The sequence below is a fragment of the Gigantopelta aegis genome, chromosome 6, assembly GCF_016097555.1.
Source record: "Gigantopelta aegis isolate Gae_Host chromosome 6, Gae_host_genome, whole genome shotgun sequence".
Lineage (NCBI taxonomy): Eukaryota > Metazoa > Mollusca > Gastropoda > Neomphalida > Peltospiridae > Gigantopelta > Gigantopelta aegis.
Window position 1 is genome coordinate 46,472,363 of NC_054704.1, and position 25,410 is coordinate 46,497,772.

At 36.2% G+C, this 25,410-nt stretch overlaps 1 protein-coding gene across 1 annotated transcript; it reads right to left on the reverse strand.

The window, feature by feature from the left end:
* Positions 1-4,770: 4,770 nt before the first annotated feature.
* Positions 4,771-24,962, reverse strand: LOC121375290 (cold shock protein 2-like). The gene is made up of 9 exons (XM_041502666.1): positions 24,849-24,962; positions 19,381-19,436; positions 12,752-12,860; positions 10,703-10,721; positions 9,479-9,528; positions 8,259-8,277; positions 7,257-7,312; positions 6,444-6,521; positions 4,771-6,036 (listed from the first exon to the last, which is right to left on the reverse strand). Exons 1-9 carry the CDS (start codon positions 24,898-24,900, stop codon positions 5,936-5,938), a joined length of 540 nt encoding a protein of 179 aa, XP_041358600.1. The 5' UTR covers positions 24,901-24,962; the 3' UTR covers positions 4,771-5,935.
* Between the last annotated feature and the right edge of the window lie 448 nt (positions 24,963-25,410).

Consider the following 25,410-nt stretch of genomic DNA (forward strand, 5'->3'; position numbering starts at 1 on the left):
AACTAACCAAAATTTTTAATATGAGGCCACATGTAAAATTTTATTAGAGATTTATTGATAACAGAATTTTTCAGGTAAACGTAATTTAGATAATGGGTTCCCCAAAGCTCGGTCATTGCTCCTACTCTTTTAAGCATGTTTATTAATGATTTGGCAGAGGAAATGACCACTCCTATTAACAAATATTTAAATACTAATTTTGGTATTGGACTTTATGAAGATGATAATGCCTTCTGGTGATCGGGCAAAAATATTACCTTTTTTTTTTAAATCCCAAAACAACTTCAAATAGATATTGATAAATTACAAAATTGGTCAGAAGATTGGGGAGTCAAATTATCGCCTACTAAAACAGTTTGCATTGTTTAAACATTCAGTAAAATATTCTGATAATAAATTAGAATTTGAAATTAAAGACAGTTTAGTTAGACAGGTTATGCCAGTTAAATTTCTTGGTTGGTCTTTGACCAGAACACCTCGCTATATTAACCTAACCTATATTAACAAAATGGCTACAGAACTTAATATCATAGATATACTGCTTACTGAGGAGAGGCAAACATTTAGAGATCCTTGGAATCGTGCTGTTCTAAATAATTAGCCCCAGTACTCTGCTGTTCGAGAGCTAGACGAACATTTGGACGGTTATGATCGCTCTCTGCCGTTCAAATGTCCGTCTAGCTCTCGAACAGCAGAGTACTCGAAGAGAAGTTCTTAAATCAAACTACCACCCTTTGAGGAACGTGATCTTTAGTGCCAATCTGATTAAAATTAGCTCTACTGGTCTCGCCAGTAGATCTAATGGCATTGCGTGGACTCCCACGTGCAGGTGACATTTCATCTATAGATAACAATTTAAATATTGACCAATTACACTTCGCCTTTTACAATGTTATTCGGGAGTACAAATTCTAAAAATATTGGTATAAACAGATTTTATGGCTATACCATCAAGGGTTTTTTTCCGCCTTGAAACAAATTTTATATTGAAATTAGTTTCCGGCACACTTCGTAATTCACCCAAATCATTTCGTATACCCTCGGCATAAACCCAAATGTTTTCAAATCACTAGCATTGGTCGAATGAAAGGTCAACTGGACAAGAACTCCCAACAGGCTGCTGTTAGATCCATAGTCTTGAGAGAGAAAACCAGCTACATTTTTTCTTTAGGTTAGCAGTGTTTCTGCCAGAGGATAAAATGGGTATGGTGCCATGCCCCCTTTTTTTTTTTTTAAATGGACCTTTTGACAAAATTAATGACTATCATTACTGTATGATTTTCTTTCTGCAGTTGCATTCAAAATAAAACATTGTAAATATTCAATTTTATAGTACCATACCCAAAAATTTATTTCTGGCAGAAACGCAGGTCAGGTCAATGTGCACATTCAGAGCAAGCTGTTGTGCGTGCCCGTCATAGGCACAGGTGTCTGTCCAAGCCGTTTCCTCCGACAGAACGAGGGTTTGCGGTGGGAGGAGGGACCGCCTGCTGCACTGGCACCAGCAGCCTGATCGGGGTCAGTAACGGGCGGGGACATTTGTGGTGCTATTGGTGGAGGGGGGTGTTTGAGATGGAGACAAATATGTTGATTTTCTCTGATAGTCCAGAGTGCTTTGCAGGTTATTGAGGGAATTGAATTGGAGAGACCTGATAACATAAAATTTTGTTTAATCTACTATGGATTCATGAGGAGAGATTGCAATTGTTTTTGAATGGGCCCCAGCTCATGTTGTCGTCATAGGTAATGAGTGGATATTAATGCCTTTATTGGATAGTGTGTAGAACAAGTGTACACCCCAAATTTTATTTTTTTATTTCAAGTCTTGTATTTGGCCATTCAAAATGGTAGGGAGACTGGGATTGTAAAATACGACAATGGCATGCCAAAATCAAATCCATGTTCATACTCCTGGTCCTATTTCAACTGGGTGTACCCGAGTGATTAGCCTACTCGTTTGAGAATGGGTGTAGTTGGAGGACCGAAATATTGTATGTTCAAAATAAAGAAGTTTTTATATATTGAAACCACTAGATCACATCGATTAATTAATCATCGACTTATTGGATGTCAAAACGTGGCAATTCTCGCTCATAGTCACAAGAGCGGAAACCCGCTACATATTTCCTAATGCAGCAATGAATCTTTATATGCACTTTACCATAGACAGGAAAGCACATACCATGGCCTTTGACCAGTTGTGGTACACTGGTCGGAACAAGAAAACGCCCAATCACTTTAATGGATCCACCGTGGTGGTTCGATCCTGCAAATCGAGCAAGCAATCGACAGCTAAATCCCACCCCCTCTAAATAAAAAAAAGTTTTGTTTTATTTAACGACGCCACTAGAGCACATTTATTTTTTTATCTTATCGGCTATTGGACGTCAAACATGATCATTCTGACACTGTTTTTTAGAGGAAACCCGCAACTCTTTACGACAGGCAGCAAGGGATCTTTTATTTTTGCTTCCCACAGGCAGGATAGCACAAACCATGGCCTTTGTTGAACCAGTTATGGATCACTGGTCGGTGCAAGTGGTTTACACCTACCCATTGAGCCTTGCGGAGCACTCACTCGGGGTTTGGAGTCAGTATCTGGATTAAAAATCCCATGCCTCGACTGGGATCCGAACCCATTACCTACCAGCCTGTAGACCGATGGCCTAACCACGACGCCGGTGATTTAATAGGAATTAAACACAACATTTGCAAAAAAACTTGTCTAAACAATTGAACAGGACTATAGTAATCAATAATGCAGTACATAGAAAATCATTTATTTTGGCTGTATCAAAAACAATCTGATTAAAATTAGCTTTACTGGGTCTACCCTGATAGATCTAACAGCATTGCGTGGACTCCCATGTCCAGGTGACATTTCATCTATAAATAACAATTTAAATATCGACCAATTAAACTTCGCCGTTTATAGCATTAATCGGGAGCATACAAATTCTAAAAATATCGGGTGAGACTATTTATGCAATAGGCGAACTTGTTGGTCTATTTCAACATTAAAAAGCAGGGGCAAAAGTGCAGCAATAAACTCTGGATTGTATACTAGTATAAACAGTTCCCAGTTTTCAAGTTGGTATCAGTTTAAAACTAATATTTTTTTAAATGTTATTCATTATAGTTTTACAAGCCAAATCACTGGTTCCCAGTCGATAGAAACTGACCGAGATGAAATGATGTCAACTGAATATCAAGTGGCTACAATGAAATTATTTTGTTATTCTCTGCCACCAAACTTAAACGCCTTGCCTACCATAAACTTGATCAACGTCTCCAATAGTTGCATCCATAAGATAATAATAACACATTTATATTGAATTTATTAACAGCTAGCAGAAGTATTTTAATCACAAATGTTTAATTTAAAAAATTTAACATGCTTTTTGTAAATATAAACCAAGTTTCATTTTGTAGGACTTATGGTTTGAGAGAAATACCAAGTACTACCTAGGACTGCAGGGATACTGGTCAGAAAATTGTTGAGGACCAAGATTAAACACTCATTAAACAAGCATTATGATAGTACTGCTAAAGTAATAGTGTCTGCTACAGGGCACAACAAATTTTCATATCCAAATTAAGGTAACATAACACTGAAAAACAGAAAAATTAAACTTGATCTGTAACAGTACATGAGAAAGCTATATACACAATTTTATCTTAATATCTTGAGGCATTGCAAATTTGTTTTAATTTTTCTAATCTTCTATTTTGAAGGGCCATAAACTCTCAAAAATGGGTAAATTGCCACGAGTTTGTTTGTTTTGTTTAATGACACCACTAGAGCACATTGATTTATTAATCATCAGCTACTGGATGTCAAACATATGGTCATGTTGACAGTCATAGAGGAGAAACGCGCTACATTTTTCCATTAGTAGCAAGGGATCTTTTACATGCATCATCCCACAAACAGGATAGCATATAGTTGTGGTGCACTGGCCGTGACAAGAAATAGCCCAATGGGCCTACCAATGGAGAACGATCCCAGAACGACCGCGCTTTACCACTGGGCCACTTCCCACCCGAAATTGCCATGCGAGTCAAAACTTTATATAAAACAGTACATGATAAAGTTATACACCAAATTTCAGCAGAATATATAAAAAGCATTTAGAAAAAAACCCCATCTGGAAAACTATGGGCGACAGAGATAGGACGGAGATGAAGTAGTCCCCTCCGGTAAAGGACTAAAATATTGAACCAATAAATCGGGTTTAACTTTGGGGTCATGGGAGATGCTCGCCCGCATTTTTCAGGGGAACAATTTGGTCTGCTTAACTGCAGTACTACTTAGCAGCCATGTAAACCCTGAACAAATCCATGTAATCTACAAACTTTTATTAAAAAAAAAAGAAAAAAAAGTTTGTTTTGTTTCACACCACCACTAGAGCACATATAATATAGTAATCATCGGCTAATGGATGTGAAACATTTGACAATTTTGACATATTGTCTTGGAGAAGAAACCCACTACATTTTTCTATTAGTAGCAAGGGATCTTTTATATGCAACATCCCAGACAGGATGGCACACACATCACGGCCTTTGATATACCAGTCGTGGTGCACTGGCTGGAACAAGAAATAGCCCAATGACTAGTATCGACCCCAAGCAAACACTTTACCACTGGACTACGTCCCGCCCCTTATTTAAACCAATACAAAAAAAAAAAAAATTCCACTGTACTAACACATTTTCAAATAGAATGGTTCTCCATTACTAATGAATCAAATTAACACAAGATATTAATTCCTTGGTTGTAAGCAACTTTATTAAACAGGTATTTGTATTCACGTTATTTAAACAGGCATTTGTATTCAAGTTATGTTAAGTTAGCCACAATCATCGTTACATCATCAGCACATAGAATAATGGACACATCTCAAAGTATTATTTCCAAATAAAGTTTACTTATGTGTACCCTAAAATGAGCAACAGTGGAAATACATTGTAGGAGCCAGGTACACCGTGACAAATGTGAACTACTACATTCATTTTAAATCTATTGGTAAAGCCTCGCAACATTTTGCAAGGCTCGCAACATGGAGCAGGCAAAAAATACTACAATATGCTTCATGAAAATCTGTTTCGAATGAATGAATGAATAAATGAATGTTTAACGACACCCCAGAACAAAAATACGTATCAGCTATTGGGCGTCACAAATGGTTTTACTTTCCATCTATTTTTGAGAGCATTCCACATAAATAAAAAAAGTACCAACTTTCCAAAGTAATAATAAAAACAATAAGCTTTTATACACATTGATCTCAAGCATTGTTAAAAAGTTCCATTACAAGTCTCAGGAGGAAAACTGATTTTTTAAACGGCCTTGCTATTATTAATAGATTAAAATTAGAGCAGATTCACACAAGATGCCATTTGTATTTCCAGTACATGTAAATAGGTAACCCATATTGCCACAACACAGGCCATTAATTTCGACAAGGTTCCATTACACAGGTGCAACACATATCCAATTACTGTATACAACCCGCAGAAAACGTCAAGAGTACATGGATTACTTTAAAAAAGTCTCAAACATTATGAAAAAGCAAATGTCGCCGAGGATGACGATCTGTTAACACAACTAATGCAATCCCATTTCAATATTCCCAACATGGTTTGTTGCCAGGATCCAAGTATTAAGTGGTTGTCCTTACAAATTACTGCCTCGTTACTTACCAATTTTGAACCAAATAAAGGGACAGGTACTGTAGTTACTTAAGAAAATCAAATTCAGTTCATCATGATACACATTGTTTTTATTTTGTTTGTTTTTAAATTTTTTCTGAAGTAATGTTAAAACTGGTAATCAAACCAGTGCACAATAAAAGTCTAGCGATCAGTAGGTGAGTTTCATTTGTATTGATGATAAATCCAATTATCCAATCAATGTACAAAGTCTGCACAATCAATAAGCATTGTCGGGACAGTCGCGTGAAATGTGTCCTTCCTCGCCGCACTTGTAGCATGATCGACTTCCTCCACCTCCACCTCCACCTCCACCACCACCTTAAAGAAAAACAAAGGTTTTAAGCATAAATTATCCATAGTCAACTTAACATTCAACTAACAAGTTGCCATTTCAATAAATACCTGGTACTGAATAGTGAAACAGACCCATCAAGTAACAGTCAAGCATACAGATGCTGATATTAAGCAGTGTTTTTAATGATCACAGTGCAATACTAACAATGTTATGTTGTGTAAGGAACAACAAGAGTTAAAGGCAACCAAAAACTAACCAAAAGTCAAAAGTGGAAATGCAATCATACATAAATTTTAAGCAAACCAGACATCCAAATGATAACCATTATTAAGTTTTATGTACTGATCAAGAATAACTGGCTCCCAAAACACATTATGACCCGATATGTAAATCAAGTGGTAAAATGAGGCAATAATGGGTAAATGCCTACCTCTAGAACCTCCATCAGGGCAATCTCGGGATATGTGTCCCTCCTCTCCACATTTGTAGCATGTTCTGCTTCCTCCACCTACAATAAAAAAAAATTGGCTTTTATTATTTTTGATTTAGTGAAATTGCTATTTTAAGTTCAGCAATGTACTTGGTAATTGTACACTGACTCAACATCAAAGTCCTAGATAACTATTTTCTTGTTCTATCTAAAATCAGATTGTCATTGGTTTGTAAAAAGTCAACAAAGTCACAGATCACAGAATTAAATTTAATAATGACCATGTTAATAATACAATTCATTAGTCTCCCTATCTCGATGTGGTGAGGTAGCTTGCATGTCTCAATGACTCAGAGCTATGCCAGCTGGAGCATCAGCTCCTGGTAGGGTCACCCAAAATGGACTGGTCAAAGGGTAGAGACTAGACTAATACGGACAGGACAGAGGACGCGAGTCAAGAAAGACAACCGTCTAGGAGAAGCAAACTCCAAAATCAAAACTGGGCTGGAGAGGCTTAGAATCCTAGTAAGGAAATTCTCCTTGGAGAAGGAAAACCTCAAACTCAAACCAAGTCCACTGAAGTCGGGAGTACAGAAGCTATGCATAAGCATTAGGGTGGAAACCAAAAGGAAATGTCTGTACATGCACCAAGCTCGATGATTATCATCGTCATTAGTCACCTAGAAAAGTGTACAAGCATCAACAATGAACTAGGAATGTATTTTCCCATTCTATACAGTTCTGTTATGATAGTAATATTTACAAATGGCCGCTGGTTACAAAAAAAAATAAACTGGTTATCAATACACTCACCTCCACCTCCACCTCCGCCTCCGCCGCCACGTCTACCATAGCCACCTCCGCCACCTCTGAAATAAAGAACACAAACATCAATTTATTTTTCACATGTATACCTGAACCACCAATCATATCAAGACGGAGATACTGACCATTCATTTTCTTAATTTTTTGGCATTTAATATACCACTTAGATGAACAAGCATTCTAGAATACTACTAAAACAATACATCTTCTCTATTGAGGCCCAACACAATTTCACAATTCCAAAACTAAAGGATGAGAAATGAAGTCTGATCAATGACAATATATATATATTTAGTGACCTAGACTATGGACGCAGAGGCGAAATGTGAACTCATACACGATGCCGTGAACTTATTCCTAGGTGAGGTTTCATGAAAATTAGATGAGAAGTCAAGAGCAATGATTGCATTTCTATTTTTATTAATAGTGTCCTTGACCTTTGACAAAAACGGGCAAAATATGAACTCATTCAAGAAAGAAGTGTTTTATTTAACGACGCACTCAACACATTTTATTTACGGTTATATGGCGTCAGACATATGGTTAAGGACCACACAGATTTTGAGAGGAAACCCGCTGTCGCCACTACATGGGCTACTCTTCCGATTAGCAGCAAGGGATCTTTTATTTGCTCTTCCCACAGGCAGGATAGCACAAACCATGGCCTTTGTTGAACCAGTTATGGATCACTGGTCGGTGCAAGTGGTTTACACCTACCCATTGAGCCTTGCGGAGCACTCACTCAGGGTTTGGAGTCGGTATCTGGATTAAAAATCCCATGCCTCGACTGGGATCCGAACCCAGTACCTACCAGCCTGTAGACCGATGGCCTGCCACGACGCCACCGAGGCCGGTAAACTCATTCAAGATGCCATGAACTAATTCCTATATATGTATGGTTGAGACTATCCTTTTGACGAATTGTCACGAGGGAATAATGACAAAGGTGTGAGTTCTGATCTAAAATTAAAAAGAACGCAAACTACAAACCTGTAATCATCTCTGTAACCTAAAAAGAAAAGAAATTAAATTTTTTTTATTGTTTTGTTTAACCAACACTCCATTTACAAAGCTACATAAAATTTTAAATGATGCAGACTCGGCAAATCAGGAAAGTTTTGGCAAAAGAAATTTGCTTAAGATACAATGCAGTTCTTCAAGGATATATAAAAAGTAAAGTGTAAAAAACACCCGCCATTAATGGCACCTAATTTATAGTCATTTATGTAAATTAAATCTCATGCACAATCCAATCTTATGACCAATATTCTCAGACCATTAAATTAATAATAAAACTGAGTTTTCCTATATTTGCCGATGCCTATAAATTCAGTGCCAAATCTTGACAGATTCTCTTTCCTGAACTGTGACATCGTCTTTTCATAAACTTCAGCTCTTGTGCCAATGTTACTGAAATGTGAACTGCAAGTATCACACCGAGGTGCAACTTACCTCAATTAAGAACATGCATGATCTTGATACAAACAAAGAGGAACAAGTTACAAACAGCTTTGAGAGATGCTGGCCAATAATTCTGTAGTATGGGGCCCAACGGACAGACACTTTCTGCGTCTACCGGACACACTGCACTTAAAAAGAATGACATTGACAATGTTGTCATATCACCAATGTCTTGCAGGAGGGTGGATGGATACTGTTAAATAGTTACTGGTGCATTTATAAAAACTCACTATTGTATTTTATTAACCAAGTAGAAATGGTTAAAATTGCAGTACCAACATTTTTATGGTTATAAACTGCATACTAATGTTTTTTTTTAAAAAAAGACAACTTTCATATTTGTAGAGCATTTCCTTGAAATTAAAAATATATTTAGGAAGTTCTACCTTAGATAAAAATTAGCAATTGGCTATTATCCAGTCAAATATTTAGAAAACCATAAAAATATTGGTCACTTAAAACTTTGCAATGTAGTAATAGTGCAGTAAAAAGACTTGTGGATGTAAATTTAGTTAACAAAACATTTAAGATACTGTTATTAAATTTAGATGCAACGTGAATCATAATTTTTTTACCCCCCCCCCCCCCCCCCCCCCCCCCCCCCCCCCCCCCCCCCCCCCCCCCCCCCCCCCCCGTGTACTTATGTACCTACGCTATAAGTTAGCAAGTTCCCTATGTAAACAAAATTAAAAAGACAAAACAAAGAAGATTGTGCGAGGCAAGCAAAATATGTAATCAAAATGTTTTACCTCCTCCTCCTCCTCCTCCTCCTCCACCCCCTCGATCACCTCCGTATTGCCTGAAATATTACATAAACAAAATATATATTTGTTAAAAATATTCACGTTAAAACATTCACAGTACATTTATGATTCTCAATTTTGAATTAACAAATGATGCCAACGTAATACAGTGAAACCTGTGTAAACCGGACCCTGAACATACCAAAATCCTGTCAAAACCGGCCAAATTTCATGGTCCCAAATCTTCTCTTATTTAAACCATGTATTAAAAACCTGATAATACCGGAACATGTCCATTTCGGAAACCGGACAGATTTTTTGTTCAGAATTGTAAAAGCCTCAACTAATTAACCGGAACAAACCGACAGTGTAAATGAATGAAGAATCAACTTAACGAAAACACCAGAAAACAATGCTAACCGGAATATGTGTCGTGCAGCATCAAGTATCACTGATTTCTGTGGTCTCAGCCCAGCTTAGCACACAGAGTGATTAATGCTCGATTGTTTTCAATTGCATTGTCTGGTGCAGTGCAAATTCTTTTCATCTTTAAACAAATCTCAGATACTCACACATTAATTTCCACTTTTGATTTTTGGTCAATGCACTTAGATAATGAAATACTGACACACTGAGAGTACAATGCTAGAAACAAACTAAATTTAGAGTTAAATACACACATGTAACTTAATTTGTATCTTGTACACTAAAGATTAACAGAAAGTGTTATCTTTTCTGCGACAGAAACGAGAAATAAGCACACTAAATTTTACTAAGAAAGAACGAAAATGTCTCTGCCACCACAGGCTAAACGTAGGCAATCTTAATTGTGGTAAAAATTAAATTACATTGAAATCTATTGATTTTATTTGTTTTAATGTCGGTTCATAAATAAGGAAGATACCTAACAAAATTGGGATATAGCGACATTATTATTAGCCCGATAATCACATTCATTTGCAAATTCTCGGACATGTTCGTTTACAGTTATGAATTTTATGCTGTCAAGGGAAATAACTCTGCATTCTAAAACGCGACCCTTTAAACACCAGATCCCATCTAAACCAGATAAATATTAGGTCCCTGGTGTGATCTGGTTTAGACAGGTTTCACTGTAGTAATGTAATAAAAAGAGGCCATCTTTTCCAGAATGACAAAATGTTTATCACTTGTTTGAAAGACATAAATTTGTAAAATGGTTAAAATGGTAAAGAGTAAAATGTTACGAACCTGTCACCATATCCATAACCTGAAAAGAAATTTAATAAAAATGTCAATATCACAATGCAACAACAACCAGTTAGAATGAATAATCGCTACAAATAATCGCTACTTCAAGTTACTTATTATTGACCATTAAAATTAATAAAATTTAGAGACAAACTTAAAGCCGCACACCCTAGTTCCATCCAGCGAAAATAAATTATAATTTGATTAATCTACAAACCTGTAACACACTTAGATCACGTTTTTATCAAATGGAGTGAAAAAGCAGGTGTTATATCGATAAATACCATGGGAATCCCCATGTCCCAATTGCTTGAAATAATTTTGAAAGTTAGTATTCTGATGTCACCGGTAGATGTCGCTCGAAGCACAACAATGCCTACGTCACTACAAATTTCACAGAGTGCGCACAGACTTGGGGTGCGTTCTTTTCACCTCTCCTGGACATGTTCCAACTGTTCTGTCCTGGTTGTATCCCCTCTCCAGATATCGTAAGACTTAACGACAACAAATCGGATGTTGATTGTGCGAACCGTGCGCGAGAAAACAAACCGAACCAAAAATGATAACGGTCACGTGGTATACCAACGTCTGTGGCGTTTACACAGGGAGATTCGCTCTAAAAATAGATTGGACCTCGCTTGCTTAACGTTTTTTTTCTTTTCGAGTGCACGCCTGTTAAGAAATACAAAAAATGCATTTCGTGGTTTTACAAACATCAGGATTACCAGGATTACCAAAAAGCACTTCAGGTGAATGGAAATGTGTTTTCTAAATAATAAAATGTAAGTAAAATGCAATTTTATTTGTGAAAAATGGGGTTTAATAGCGAAAAACAACGCCGTAATGGTTAACAACTAGCCGTAACTAGGGCGTGTCCCTTTAAGATAAACACTACAACCAGTGCTACAAATAAAATGTAATGACAGTGAGGCTCCCTTTCCATTGGTACATTTTACACATGTAGCTATTGCTGCTGCCATGCAGTGAAAAAAAAGAGGTTTGTTTTGTTTAACTACACACTAGAGCACACTGATTTATTGGATATCAGTCATTTTAAAAGTCAGAGAAGAAACCCACTACATTTTTTCATTAGTACCAAGGGAAGTTTTATATGCACCATCCCAGACAGGACAGCACATACCACAGCCTTTGATATATCAGTCGCGGTGCACTGGTTGGAACGAGAAATAGCCTAGTGGGCCCACCCAGTAAAATCAGACATTGACATGGGTGCTAGCCATGCAGCAAAAAAAAGTATACCATGTATCGATTTTTTTTCTCCAGCCGTGTTGTGCAAGAGGAATCCATAAAATTTACGTCATTTTGAGGGTATTACCCATTTTCCACTCTTGGGAAACATGAAAATACTGATGATATTTTTAGCTATCAAACTGAAGCTCCCACACTAGATTACTAAAAGCACCCTGCTCCAATCTACTTAGTTCATGTTTACAAAATCTGTCCTTTTCAAAGGTGTTAGCTCTTCTCGTATTATTTTGCAGTGGTTCTATTTTCTTAAGTTACCATAGTTACGGTATCTTGGTGCATGTCACAGAGTATTTATATTTAAATAAAAAAAAAAAAAAATTATAAACAAATAATGCTAACAATACCAGGGCACAATATTTCATGAGAACTGTTGTTCTGTTCGTGTGTCGGTTACGCAACTTTAAAATTACGAGAACCGCCAATCAGTTACATGGTGAATAATTACATTCTAAAATTAAAAGTACCATATATTAGTAATTAAAGTGAAAGTCAGTTTATGTTTTTGAACCACCAATGTAGCACTGAACCATAGTTCAAGTGTTTTAGGATTAGATAGGCCTAACTTATCGGTTACAAGAACTATTCACGTAACCTAACAATCAGTTTCCTCAGTAAAATTCATGTCAACTGACTTTCGGTTACCTAAAGATTTTGAAATATTGTTCCCTGAATACCTGATAAAAAAAATTTTATTTGACAAATGACACCCACTGTTAGTGGCAACATCATTCACAGGACACTTCCTGGACAAAGTGTAAAAATTACCAAATTCATACTTACTGTTCTCAGTAATATTATCAATCAATTCTTTTGCTCTCATTTGGCAGTCCTGACTCCCTGTGATCTCAACTTTCACTTGTTCCCCTCGCTGAACATCTCTGCTGTGCACCTGTAAAAATACAATTACATGTAATCAGTTTTGACAAACAAAAACACCAAGTGAAACTGATAAACATACCAAACTGGCCTTTGTCAAAATTAATCATTTTAATGTTAAAAGTTTCTTTTTGTTCAATGACACCACTAGAGCACATTGATTTATTAATCATCGGCTATTTGGTAATTTGGACGTATAGTCGAAGAGAGGAAATCCACAACATTTTCCATTAGTAGCAAAGTATCTTTTATATGCAACATCCCAAACAGTATCATGGTCTTTAATATACCAGTCATTGTGCACTGGCTGGAACAAGAAATAGCCCAATGAGTCCACCGATGGGAATCGATCCTAAACAGACCGCACATCAAACGAGTGCTTACTACTGGGCTACGTCACACCCAGAATTATTCTAAACATTTTACAGTCTCTACTTTGACTTGTTCTCCAAGCTGGAGATCTTGACACATTCATGTCTAGGTTATACACTAGAAATCTGTGATCTCCACTAATCTCGAAGGGTTGAGTATTCTCCAGAGGCCAAAAGCAGAACTCATTAAACAGACCTGTTGTGAAAGAATACCAAATGTGGTGAAAAAAAAGGAAACACCATTGTTGTTAATTTTTCTAAATCACTCTTTCTCAATAGGACTGGAAATTGGGTGTTCAAATGACACAGCATACAATTTATTACCATGGATTAAATACCATAAAATATACTACTCAAAAGAATTTAAGGGTCAAAAATTTATAACCAAATAAGTTTCAGAGTATTAGATTGATGATGTAAACTACACCAATTTTTTTATTTATTGTTCCATATTTACAAAAAACAACAAATAAACGTCACTGTATACAAGAAAGTCACATGACGTGCTGTCAAAGTTGAAGGTTGTCAAACATGGATTTTACACATTAGAACATTCATTTAATAGTGTGTGAATCCACCCCTGGCGCGAATACACTCGACACATCGTTGCCTCATGCTGTTGATCAGACGTCTGAAGAACTCTTGGGGAATGGCCTGCCACTCTGCCATAAGAAGTTGACCCAGATCATGAAGGTTGGCCGGAGGGGCATGGTTATCCCGAACTCTCCTGCCTAATTCGTCCCAGGCCCACTCTATTGGGGCCAAGTCAGGCGAATATGCTGGCCAATCCATCCTGGCGATACCTTGTTGTCTGAGAAAGTCTGTTACCACCCTGGCGCGGTGGGGTCTGGCATTGTCATCCTGCAGAACTGCCCCGCCGCCAATCTGCTGAAGGCCTGGGAGAACCAACGGCCGGATAATCTCATTCAGATAGCGGATTCCATTCAGATTGCCATCCACCACATAAGAGGGGGGTCCTGTGGTGGATAGAGATGCCGCCCCACACCATGACGCTGCCACCACCGAACCGGTGACGTTGCCTAACGTTAACGCCAGCGAAGCGCTCCCCAGGACGTCTATAGACACGAACCCGACTGTCGTTGAACTGGAGACTAAACCTGGACTCATCAGTGAACATCACTCGACCCCACTGAACACGTTGCCACCGCAGATGAAGCGTGCACCAATGGCGTCTGGCCGTTCTGTGACATGGTAGGAGTGGTGGTCGAACAGCCTGGCGACGGCAACGTAGATTATTGGCTCTCAGACGATTGCGTATGGTTTGATCAAACACTCGAGTTCCAGTCCCAGTCCACAGATTGTCATGTAATCGGCGTGCAGTGGTTGTGCGTTGACGTAGAGCCATATTGGTGATGTAGCGGTCCGCTCTATTTGTAGTGCTTCGGGGTCTTCCCGAACGTGGACGATTTCGAACAGAATTAGTTGCTTGGTACCGTTGCCACAGTTGGCCAACGACACTCTGACTGACACCAAGTCTCAGAGCAACATTTCTTTGTGTATTGCCATCCTGAAGCCAAGCAATAGCCCTTCCTCGATCTTCGATAGTCAGTTGACGTTGTACCGTTGTACCATTGTCGAATTTGGAGTGTGCACCGTACACGAACGCAAGCTCCAATTATACGGAAATTCAGCATTGGGAACATGGAATACACATGCAAAGCGTGCAAATGATGCGCTTTGTGAAAAAGCAAGTTATGGGCACTTAGCAGACCTTTCGCTTTCGCCCTAATTTACGTGCAAATGTAAGCATGTTTTCGCCATTAGAACTAATCGACAGTGTCAATGACAGTGGATTTTATTTCATTTATGGGTTGCTTAGACCCACTTTCGTCAAAATGGAACAATACCATGCGTGACATTATGGTCTAGCTAATATAATTGACATTCAGAAAATAATGTCGAAAATATCGTCTGATTAAATTCTTTTGAGTAGTATATTTTTATTTTCGCGTTTTTATAAAACTTGTGAAAATAAATTCCATGCGAAATTGAAGGCTGATGAAAATTGGACATCACAATATATTAAGGGATGCAGACGGACGATTCGTCCACTACAAAAAATCAGTCCCGGACGATTTGTCCACTGGGTTTTTATTTCCCCAGTACATTTCATCCACGGACTAAATAATGTGTACTACATGTACGTGGGGGCTAAATAAATGATTAGATATATTTTACCCCGTATTTTTTTTGCTGTGTCATAAATTTACAAAGGTGAAAATAAATTATATTGCATTAGATTACGCTTGGTAGATGTTTTTGCAACAATGCTCTGCAGACATAATTCTTTGGCGTTTCTATTTATTCGGTTATTGCTTGTTTCTATAATGTACGCCTTTCACGCTACATGTCGTAAGATGTTTTTAGTACAATATGCCCAGTAAAGATAATCTTTAGCCCTTCCCTTTCAACTTGTTGGTTTCTGTTTGCTTTACCAATTAAGTGTACAGGTGTCCTCTATTGTGATATTGTGAAGTAATTAGCTTAAGCTTGTTTCACCAAGTTGGATCCAGTAGCGTCTAAAACAACATTTAATTAAATTGGAATTGAAGACGACGTGTTAATAAAAACTGGATATTAATGTTGAATTCTAACTCTATTTTACTTTTTTGGTTATTGTATACCACAAAATAATGTTAAGAAACAATTACAATGTCAAAGAAATAACTATTAATATGTTTTTTAAAAATGCAGTAATCGAGTGGACGAAATTGTCTGAGGTGAGTGGACGATCATCCGTGGACGAACTGTCCGGTGGATGAACCATCTGGAAAGCTATATTAAAATGTGAAAGTGAAAAAAATATCTGGGTTGGACTTGTATGCTGTGGCGATACTATACTCGTAGTTAATATTGGGACTTCACTCAAAGGTTTTATTTGCCTGTTGGTCAATCATAAACCGTATTGAACGAGTATTTTGACAGTAATAAATAATGCTTAAATCAAACTTGCGCTAGCACTGCGCCTTCAAATTCTGGGGTGGGAGTAGGGAGGTGGGGGAGTTTTTGGTGGTTACCATGTTGTTGTGTTAATAGACTTTGTGGAAGGACATACTCCTTATTTTGATTACAACACGTTTGTACGAAATACACGCAGGCTCGTCTTTTAATTGAACAGATGTTATGATTATCAGTCTGATATTCACTGGCAGTTCCGGTTTTGCTGAACCATCAAAGTTTTAATATTATTTTAATAAAGATTTCAAGACATACGAAGAACAAAAAAGATGTGTGTGTGTGATCCCCTAATGTCGAAATTTGTTTTTGTTATTCCCATCTTCATCGAATGAATTAATCGCTGTGATAAAATATTATCGCCAACTGATAAAAAGTTTTGTTTTTGGAGTGGCGGTGTATATATTATTTGGCACCCAAGATGAATGATTTTAATGGTAAACACCACCACTTCCGTTTATTTTATAAGCAGTGATATCCCCCCAAAATGAAAAGTTTACAATATGTTATAAGAACTGCTGAATAAACAGAATGACAGAAAGTAAAAATTGTCAGTTACAATCAATTATATCTGTAACTGAGGACAAAATATCAAACGAGTTAGTGGAAACAAAAGATATAGTGACCGTTCTGATCACGTGACAAATTTGGCGCCAAATAAGTGGGGTTTTCAGTCGGAGATTGCCAAATCCATAAAAAATAAAAATGTTTTCATTGCTCAAAAAAAAATATAACTTTGATTGTGTGTATTAAACTTACAAATGGATACTCTCGAGTGCCAAATAAACTTACACCTACGTTTATTAAATTTGTGAAAAAATGTAGGCGTCTACGCTTATTCAGCACCCTACGTTTAACCTTCTGAGTACTGCAGGCGAGATATCTCGCCCTACGTCACGTCAGTCGATATACTGTATACAGTGCATTCCCCAATTCATATTTCCCGCCGTTTTGCACATGACACTCACCGGAAACATAATTAAAGAAAAAAGTGGTTTTCGGCAAGTATTTTCGCTTGACAACAATGGCGGCACGCCGCGGTCATTTTCAGGGATCGATAGCTAATTGTGACAGCTAATTTGATAATAAATTTGATCGTTTTACCAACAACGAAAATTACCAAATATTGCAATATGAACCTTAGTTCGGGTTTAAAAAAAAATTCTGGTCAGAAAACCTCTGTTATCAGGAATAATGGACATAAATACTGGACAGCTGGCCACAAATGCCCGTAAGTAAACGCAACTTTTTCGATTTTTTTTTGCCGAATTTTAATCACCATTAGCAGATCTAAAATAATAAAAATTACAAAAAAAGACACGAAAATAATACTTACTGATTCATATATGAACTTTATTTCATGTATTTATAAAACATTTAAGTGAATATATGTGAGGTACTGGGTTCGGATCCCAGTCGAGGCATGGGATTTTAAATCCAGATACCGACTCCAAACCCTGAGCGAGTGCTCCGCAAGGCTCAATGGGTAGGTGTAAGCCACTTGCACCGACCAGTGATCCATAACTGGTTCAACAAAGGCCATGGTTTGTGCTATCCTGCGTGTGGGAAGTGCAAATAAAAGATCCCTTGCTGCCTGTCGTAAAAGAATAACCTACAAGTTATTTATTTCTAAGCTGCGTGTTTTCTAAATTACATGTACACACAACAATGGTCTATTTTTGTCATTTCCAAAACACTTATTTTTATTTTTACGTCAAACCAAATTGTTTTCATTACTAGTAAATTTTTACAGTTTAGCTAAATTTCCAGACATATGCTAATTCCGCACTCTACTCTTATTGGGTTTTTTTTTAATTTCCACACCCTATGCTAATTCCGCACTCTACTTTTAACTGATTTTAGACAAATGTCCAGACTCTATGCTTATTAGGCACTCGAGAGTACAGGTATGGGACGAAATAGAGGCTGTTAAAAAATACAATTAAATTATGTTGCGGCAACTGTCGTAAATGTTTCGTCAGTTGCTTTTTCGTACACAACGTGGCTTGTTTCCTCCTTTGATGTCCAGTGTGCAAGACTGATCGTTATGGGGTTTTTTATGTGTGGAAAAGTATGCATTTGGAAATAGCGGAGATAGGTGCTGAAAAAGAGGGGCGCAGAAAAATAAAGGAGGGCGGAGAACGTAAAAGGAGGGCGGCAAAATGCAATAGCAGGGTGGGCCGCCCTGCTTAAATAGAGCAGCGAGAACACTGTTTACAGTACCTATAATAATTTTAAAAAACCCAAGATTCTCTAATATCAATCTTCAAACACAAGCATTTAGTCTGACATTCATGTTTAAGAAACATGTATAATAAATTGTAAAATGTCATGTTTCGGGCATTCAAATGATTTTATTACAATTTGATGAAAAAGTGAGGCCTTCAAAATGACATTGTAACGTTGAAATTCAGACTAGAAAATTTCAAGAAGTAGATGTATGCGTATTTTTATTTTGGTAGAATACTTTGTAGTTTGGTACAGTAAATACATGTCTCTGGGAAATAACACTTCAGGTAAACCATTTGATTAGAACCATGTGAACCCAAGCCTTAAATTAATTCTTTAAACCAAAATTAAGAGTACACAAAATGAGTTTAACGTAAGCAATGTGTGAATAATTTGAGAGACCTGTAAATATGCTATTAAACTAAAAATCTATAACTACATATACACAGAATTACAGGGCTCGAACTTAATGACGGCACCTGCCATTGTTGAGATATAAATTGCTGAAGGCAGGGAGCAAAGCTTCACCGATGGCACTTTGTGCCGTCTGTAAAGTTCCTCAACAATGACAAAATGTCTACACCTGGTGTACAGTATCTGCCAGTATTTAACATTTACACATTTGAAATATGTCTTCGTACAGAAAAATAATGTTTCAGTCAAGTTTATTTGCTGCAAAAATCACTTTAAAAACCATGCTCAACCATGCAGGCTCAAAATTGCCGTCGGTAGGCCTTTCTTTTTATAAAATTGCCATGGGAGACAAGTTCTTAAGTTTGAGCCCTGAATTAACCATGTCAAATCAATTACAAAACAAAACAAGCAAGGTAATGAACAAAAAAACAGCAATTTAAAAACAATCCACTCATTCAATTCTCTAAGACTGAAGTATTTTACAAGGAATCATGTTATGTTCACATACCTTTATATATGAGAAATCATGTTATGTCCACGTACCTTTATATTAGCGCCACTTTCATCTTGCAGATCCCTAATTTTTGAACCACCTTTGCCTGCAAAATCAAATATATAGAAAAACTAAATTGATGACTAATGTGTATTCAACACTAAAACACCTTTTAGTACACCACTGACATTATTTTAACCCACACCTGTGCTCATTAGTTGGCAACAGGCAGCAATTATTGGTGGCTATTGTTGCTGCTATTGCAGTCATTATTTCATGCCTACAGTTATAAAAAAATTCTACATTCAGTAAAAATGTCTGCCTATGTTTGTTTGTGTGTTGAGATACTTAAAAACCCCTGAAACCTTTTCCCACAATAATGACATATTACACTTTTTCTGCTAAATTAAAATAAAATTTGCCAAAAAGTTCCTAAAATTCGCAATTGGCGAGTGGCAGTTAGCCCTGCAGTTATCAGTAAGCATTATGATCATCTATAGTCCAGGGCTTACATGCGCAGGCTAAGTGAACAAGAGGTTCGCTTTGACCAGTTTCCCTTATTTTGCCTCTCAGTATCTAGTACTGAAAAGTTGGTACGATGTACAAACTGTCTTATCTTTTATGCACTGTTAGTTAAAACGTAGTTCAGTTAGAACAGTGTCGGTCCGACATTCTCGGATATTCATTGTGCTAAACCGATTAAACAATTAATATTATTTTTATAAAGATTTTAAGTTATCTGAAAAAGAATAAAGAAGTTTTTTTAAGTGATCTCCTACTGTGGGATAACATTTTTCTGTTCTTTTTATTTCCATTTTATCAAATGAATTGATCGCATTGATATTGTCAGCTGATAAAAATAGTTTTGTTTTGTAAAAGTGGTGTATATATTATATGGCACCCAAAATAAATGTTTTTAATAATTAACACTACCACTTCCGTTATTTTTAAAAACGGTGATATCCCCCCCCCCCCCCCCCCCCCCCATTAAATGTTTTTTTTATTTTATTAAGAAAGACAGTAAGTAAAAACAAGGGTTGAAATTTAAATTTTTTTTACCACTATTCCAAAGGAATGGTGAATTTCAAAAAGCACTATTCCATCTAAAAATGTACTATCCCTTCAATTATTAATGTACCACAAGTTTTCCTGACTGCTACGTTGCCCTGTACAACATTGTGTAACGAACAATTGTTTATATACCAGTCTATGCATTACAGCGTACTAGCTGGAATTACAAATGAACTCACTCCAAACATTAGTCTGGATCAAAACGTTTATTTTGTACCGGTCTTAGTAGCGTGAGGATTTGTTCTGCAGAAAAAGTGTAAGCAGACAATTTTCGGTATTCTGTGCTTTATTTACACGACGGAATATTGGAAGAGCGAAAAATTTGACCCCTGAAAAATCATCAGTTTTGACCAATAAAATTTGCAACTCAGGATAAAATATCAGACACGAGTTAATAGACACAAAAGACAGAATGACCGTTCTGATCAGGCGACAAATTTAGCACCAAGTAAGTGGTTTTTCAGTTGGAGATTGCAGAAACAATAAAAATAAAATGTTTTCATTTCTAAAATAAAATATAACTTTTATTGTGTTTATCAAACATACAAATGGATACTGCGTTGTTTACATTATTTAACAGTCCTCTACAAAGCAAGTTCTAACTTACTCTTCCCTGGCCAGTAGAGTATAATATTTTAGTCGGCAGCTGCTTATATTTAGTCGGCAGCTGCTTATATTTAGTAGCCAGCTAATATATAAACCACGTGATTTTATTGCCATTTTACAGCACATTACTAATGTTGTAATTGTTATTACGACCGCATTCGAATAACTTGTGAAGGGGTAATTCCTAGTTGTTAAATAGTAATTACAACTGTTTGTGTCCTTTTCCGCTAAAACAGTGAACAACTATTAACTATCGTTAGCAAATTCCATACACAATAATTTTATGAAACGAAATTAAGCGAATTAATATTTTAGTTACACTGCTAAGATATGCATTTAAATTGCAGTACTCATTAAATGTTAAATAAAAGCATTGTGATAACATCTACCAGGCTTCCAACGTATTACTAGTAGTTCCCAATCGGCTAAGTTACTTTTGGTTTAAATATTTATTTTCGTCACATACTGCCTTGTAAATCCATGAACATTGTTTTGTAAATAGTTGTGTCTTTAAAGCAGTCTAAAGTAGAGCAGTGTTCGAGATTAACAGTATCCCGGGGGGATACCAGAATTTAATTTTGGATACCAGACTTCAATAACCCAGTATCCCACCGGGATACCATATAATATATTTATTTTTTTCAATCCAGCGTTTTTATTTTTCGCTGAAACAATGAAAGTCGTCATTTACTGGTGACGTTAAGTAACAGTGTTGTCCACGTTTGTTACGATGTTATTTATGAATTTCATTTAAGTGGGATACTAAATTATCAGGTGGGATACCAGATTTTGAAATGTTAGTATCCAACTGGGATACTGCCCAAAATGTTTAATCTCGAACACTGTAGGGTCATGAAAATAGAAACATGTTTTCATCCTCCACTGGTGAACGACTTCCGACACGATTAAAAAGGACATTCACGACTAGAGAAGTCGTTATTGTGAAAGGACCCATTATCACAATAAGCATGAGGTGATTGGAGTGCAGCATAACACATATATAAGTCAAACATTTAAAATAATTAACGTTTGAGTTTCAAACACCATAAAACCGGGCTCTAAATGAGACAGGACCAACTTGGTCCAAAACTGAACTGGGTCCAAATTATTTCCAAACGCTGAAAATTAAAGTTACGGGAGATAACGTCATAATGAAGTATTACCTCCCTTAACATGTTTACTTTTGAATAATGGAAAATCGTTATTCATAGTCCAATATAACCCGTCTCAAACTTTTATTAAAAAAAAAATATTACCGATAGAAAACAAGTTTTATAGAAGATAAATTGCTACTGGTCCACTGTTTTCCGATATCCAGTTTTGTTTACAGATTAAAGTAAAATTATTGGACAGTCGCCAGGGACTTTTTTTATTCACCATGGCAAGTATTTTACTCGCTTTGTAGAGCACTGTTTAATCTTATTTTTGTTTTAAATTCCGATTGCAAATGTTTAAAAGGTTGAAGATGAAAATAGGTTACTGACACAATCATGTTACGGGACGATAAATACACATTTACGTCTGTAGTAAAGTTAACACACCTCGGAAACTTGGGGACGTTTGACATGTTATTACAGGGTTAAAAATACTATTATCATACTCACCAGACACTAAAATCTATGGTCACCCAAAGGACTACCTTTGTAAAATTCTTTATCGCCCTTAGCCAATGCGACCGCTAATTTTCAACCCTGTTATTACTAATGATATTCTGCAACTATCTTGAAAAATTCAGCTCTGTACTATTTATTTCCAGATTACCCATAATTTTGACCTAATGTTCCTGGACTATAACAAATGGCATCTCTTACTAGTTGCTAGTCACTTCGTACCTAATTTGGTCATTTTGTACCCTGGTCTTTTCATACCATTGCAAAAAGTCATTTCGTACCTTGGTAATTTTGTACCACTGCAAAAAGTCATTTCATACCTTGGTCATTTCGTACTATAACTTAAAGTCATATCGTACCATGGCATAACAATTTATCAGTTAATCGGTATTTGTCTTGGCAGAGCATCGATAAATACTGATTAACAGACTCGGTTGATATTTTCCATATTAATAAATACTTGTGACGAATAGTTACTCTATTTATCATATATTTATTTTGGTATTGTCAATATCATATATTATATTATAAAAATTGTAACTCGCACGAGTCGTAAGCCAATAATTTTTGGTTATGCTAAATTGCAAGCTGTAACGAGGTCTGAATGCATGCATGTATAACTTGTTTTTTTCCCTGTGCAAAATTTTACTTGTCCAAAGTTTGTACAGAAGACCAAATAAATTATATTTTGTTGGTCCATTATGTTGTTCTTGACCAATTATCTGGAGCCATTTCACACAAAATTGAAGTTGTCAGAGTAGCAAATACCATATATACGGCTCTTTTCACATAAAATGGAAATAACAGTTAACAGGTATTATGGGTATCAATAATGATATGCTGCACAATAACATGTTCTGAATTTCAAACTGTCCAAATAAAGTTTTTTTTTAAAACACACTGCTTTTATGCTATAGTCGATTTGTTTTTTTTATATACTGGTATGAAATGACTAGGGTACAAAATGACTTTCTGCAATGGAACGAAATGACCAAGGTACGAAATGCCCAGGCAGCATGGTATGAAATGGATGGTACGATATGGCTTCAGTACGAAGTGTCTGATTCCTCTTATTAACCTTCTGAGTACTGCAGGCGAGATATCCGCCCGACGTCACGTCAGTCGATATAATGTACACAGGGCATTCCCCAATTCATATTTCCCGCCGTTTTGCACACGACACTCACCGGAAACATAATAAAAGAAAAAAGATTTCTTTTCAAAATGGTGGCTTTTGTTTAGACTTTTTCAACTCAAAATACCTTGAAATACCTTGGTTTTCGGCAAGTATTTTCGCTTGATAACAATGGCGGCACGTCGCGGTAATTTTCAAGGATCGATAGCTGATTGTGACAGCTAATTTGATCGTTTTACCAACAACGAAAATTACCTAATATTGCAATATGAATCTTAGTTCGGGTTTAAAAAAAAAAAATCTGGTCAGAAAACCACTGTTATCGGGAATAATGGACAGCTGGCCACAAATGCCCGTAAGTAAACGCAACTTTTTCGATTTTTTGCCTAATTTTAATCACCATTAGCCGATCTAAATATAATAAAAACTACAAAAAAAAGACACAAAAATAATACTTACCGATTCATATATGAACTTTATTTCATGTATTTATAAAACATTTAAGTGATATATGTGAGTAAAAATTAATCCAGTAGTCTAAAGATTAATACCAATTAAGCTATTTTAAGTATTTAAGCTTACATTACTTTACATACAGGATGCAAAATACTCTTTATATACTAGATCTACTCTTATAATATGTCATGTATTTTTGTAGGCTATTATTTTGTTATTTACAAAACACTTTTAATTTTATTTTTACATCAAACAAAACTGAAATTATTTACAAAAAACTATCTGTAGGAGGAAACAAAAGGTTCCATTTTCGTAGTTTACACGTGGGCACTTTCTATTGCATCAGTTATGTCGATTTTTCATCATTGTTGGTTCAAGTAACAATTAAAATGTTTCTTCAACAAATAATGATAATAAAATTGCAAAGCAGTTTCAAAATATACTATATTACTAATACATTTTTAAGTGCAGCGAATCATCAGGGACCGTCGCCGCCATGTTTTATTAATGCCGCCATGCTACATGTGGTCCCTACCATCTCCCACACTCATACAAGTCGTAGGTCTATGGGTTTGGTTGTCTTCTTAGCATAATGTTAAACTGAAATTAAAACAACATCAATGAATAAAATTAGTTTTACCAATGATTCTGCCAACATCTTTTTGCTCGATATATAGACATGTAGTGTCCATTTTACCTTCACGTGCGATTGAACAAGATATAGAATGATGTCGAGTAATTTTGAGCGCAACACTTCAACGCAGATCTAAAGCAGTGAAGCTAAATATTTATCGACTTATCGACTAGTTGTACCTAATGATCTTTCCACACAGCATTTAAGAAGACTCAATCTAATTAAAATTAGCTCCACTATTACATGGAGCTAATTTTAATTAGATTGAAGAAGACTGATTTGGTATAATTAGTAAAAAAATGTTTTAAAATAAATAAATAAATAAATGAATAAATAAATAAATAAATGAATATATATATTATTAAACAACTGAACTGTTGGTAGCAGTTTTATTATATATATTTTTTTTTAATGCAATTTTCTCTCTCTCTCTCTCTCTCTCTCTCTCTCTCTCTCTCTCTCTCTCTCTCTCTCTCTCTCTCTCTCTCTCTCTCTCTCTCTCTCTCTCTGTTTATTTCATGAGATTTCTTACGGCATGGTAACACAGGAAGCTAGTTTTACTGGACGC

Coding starts and splice junctions, on each gene's coding strand:
- LOC121375290 (XM_041502666.1), bottom strand. CDS start 24,900: ATGGACACTACATGTCTATATATCGAGCAAAAAGATGTTGGCAGAATC. Junction 19,437..24,848: donor AGATGTTGGCAGAATCATTG/GTAAAACTAATT, acceptor TTGATTTTGCAG/GCAAAGGTGGTTCAAAAATT. Junction 12,861..19,380: donor AAAGTGGCGCTAATATAAAG/GTACGTGGACAT, acceptor GTATTTTTACAG/GTGCACAGCAGAGATGTTCA.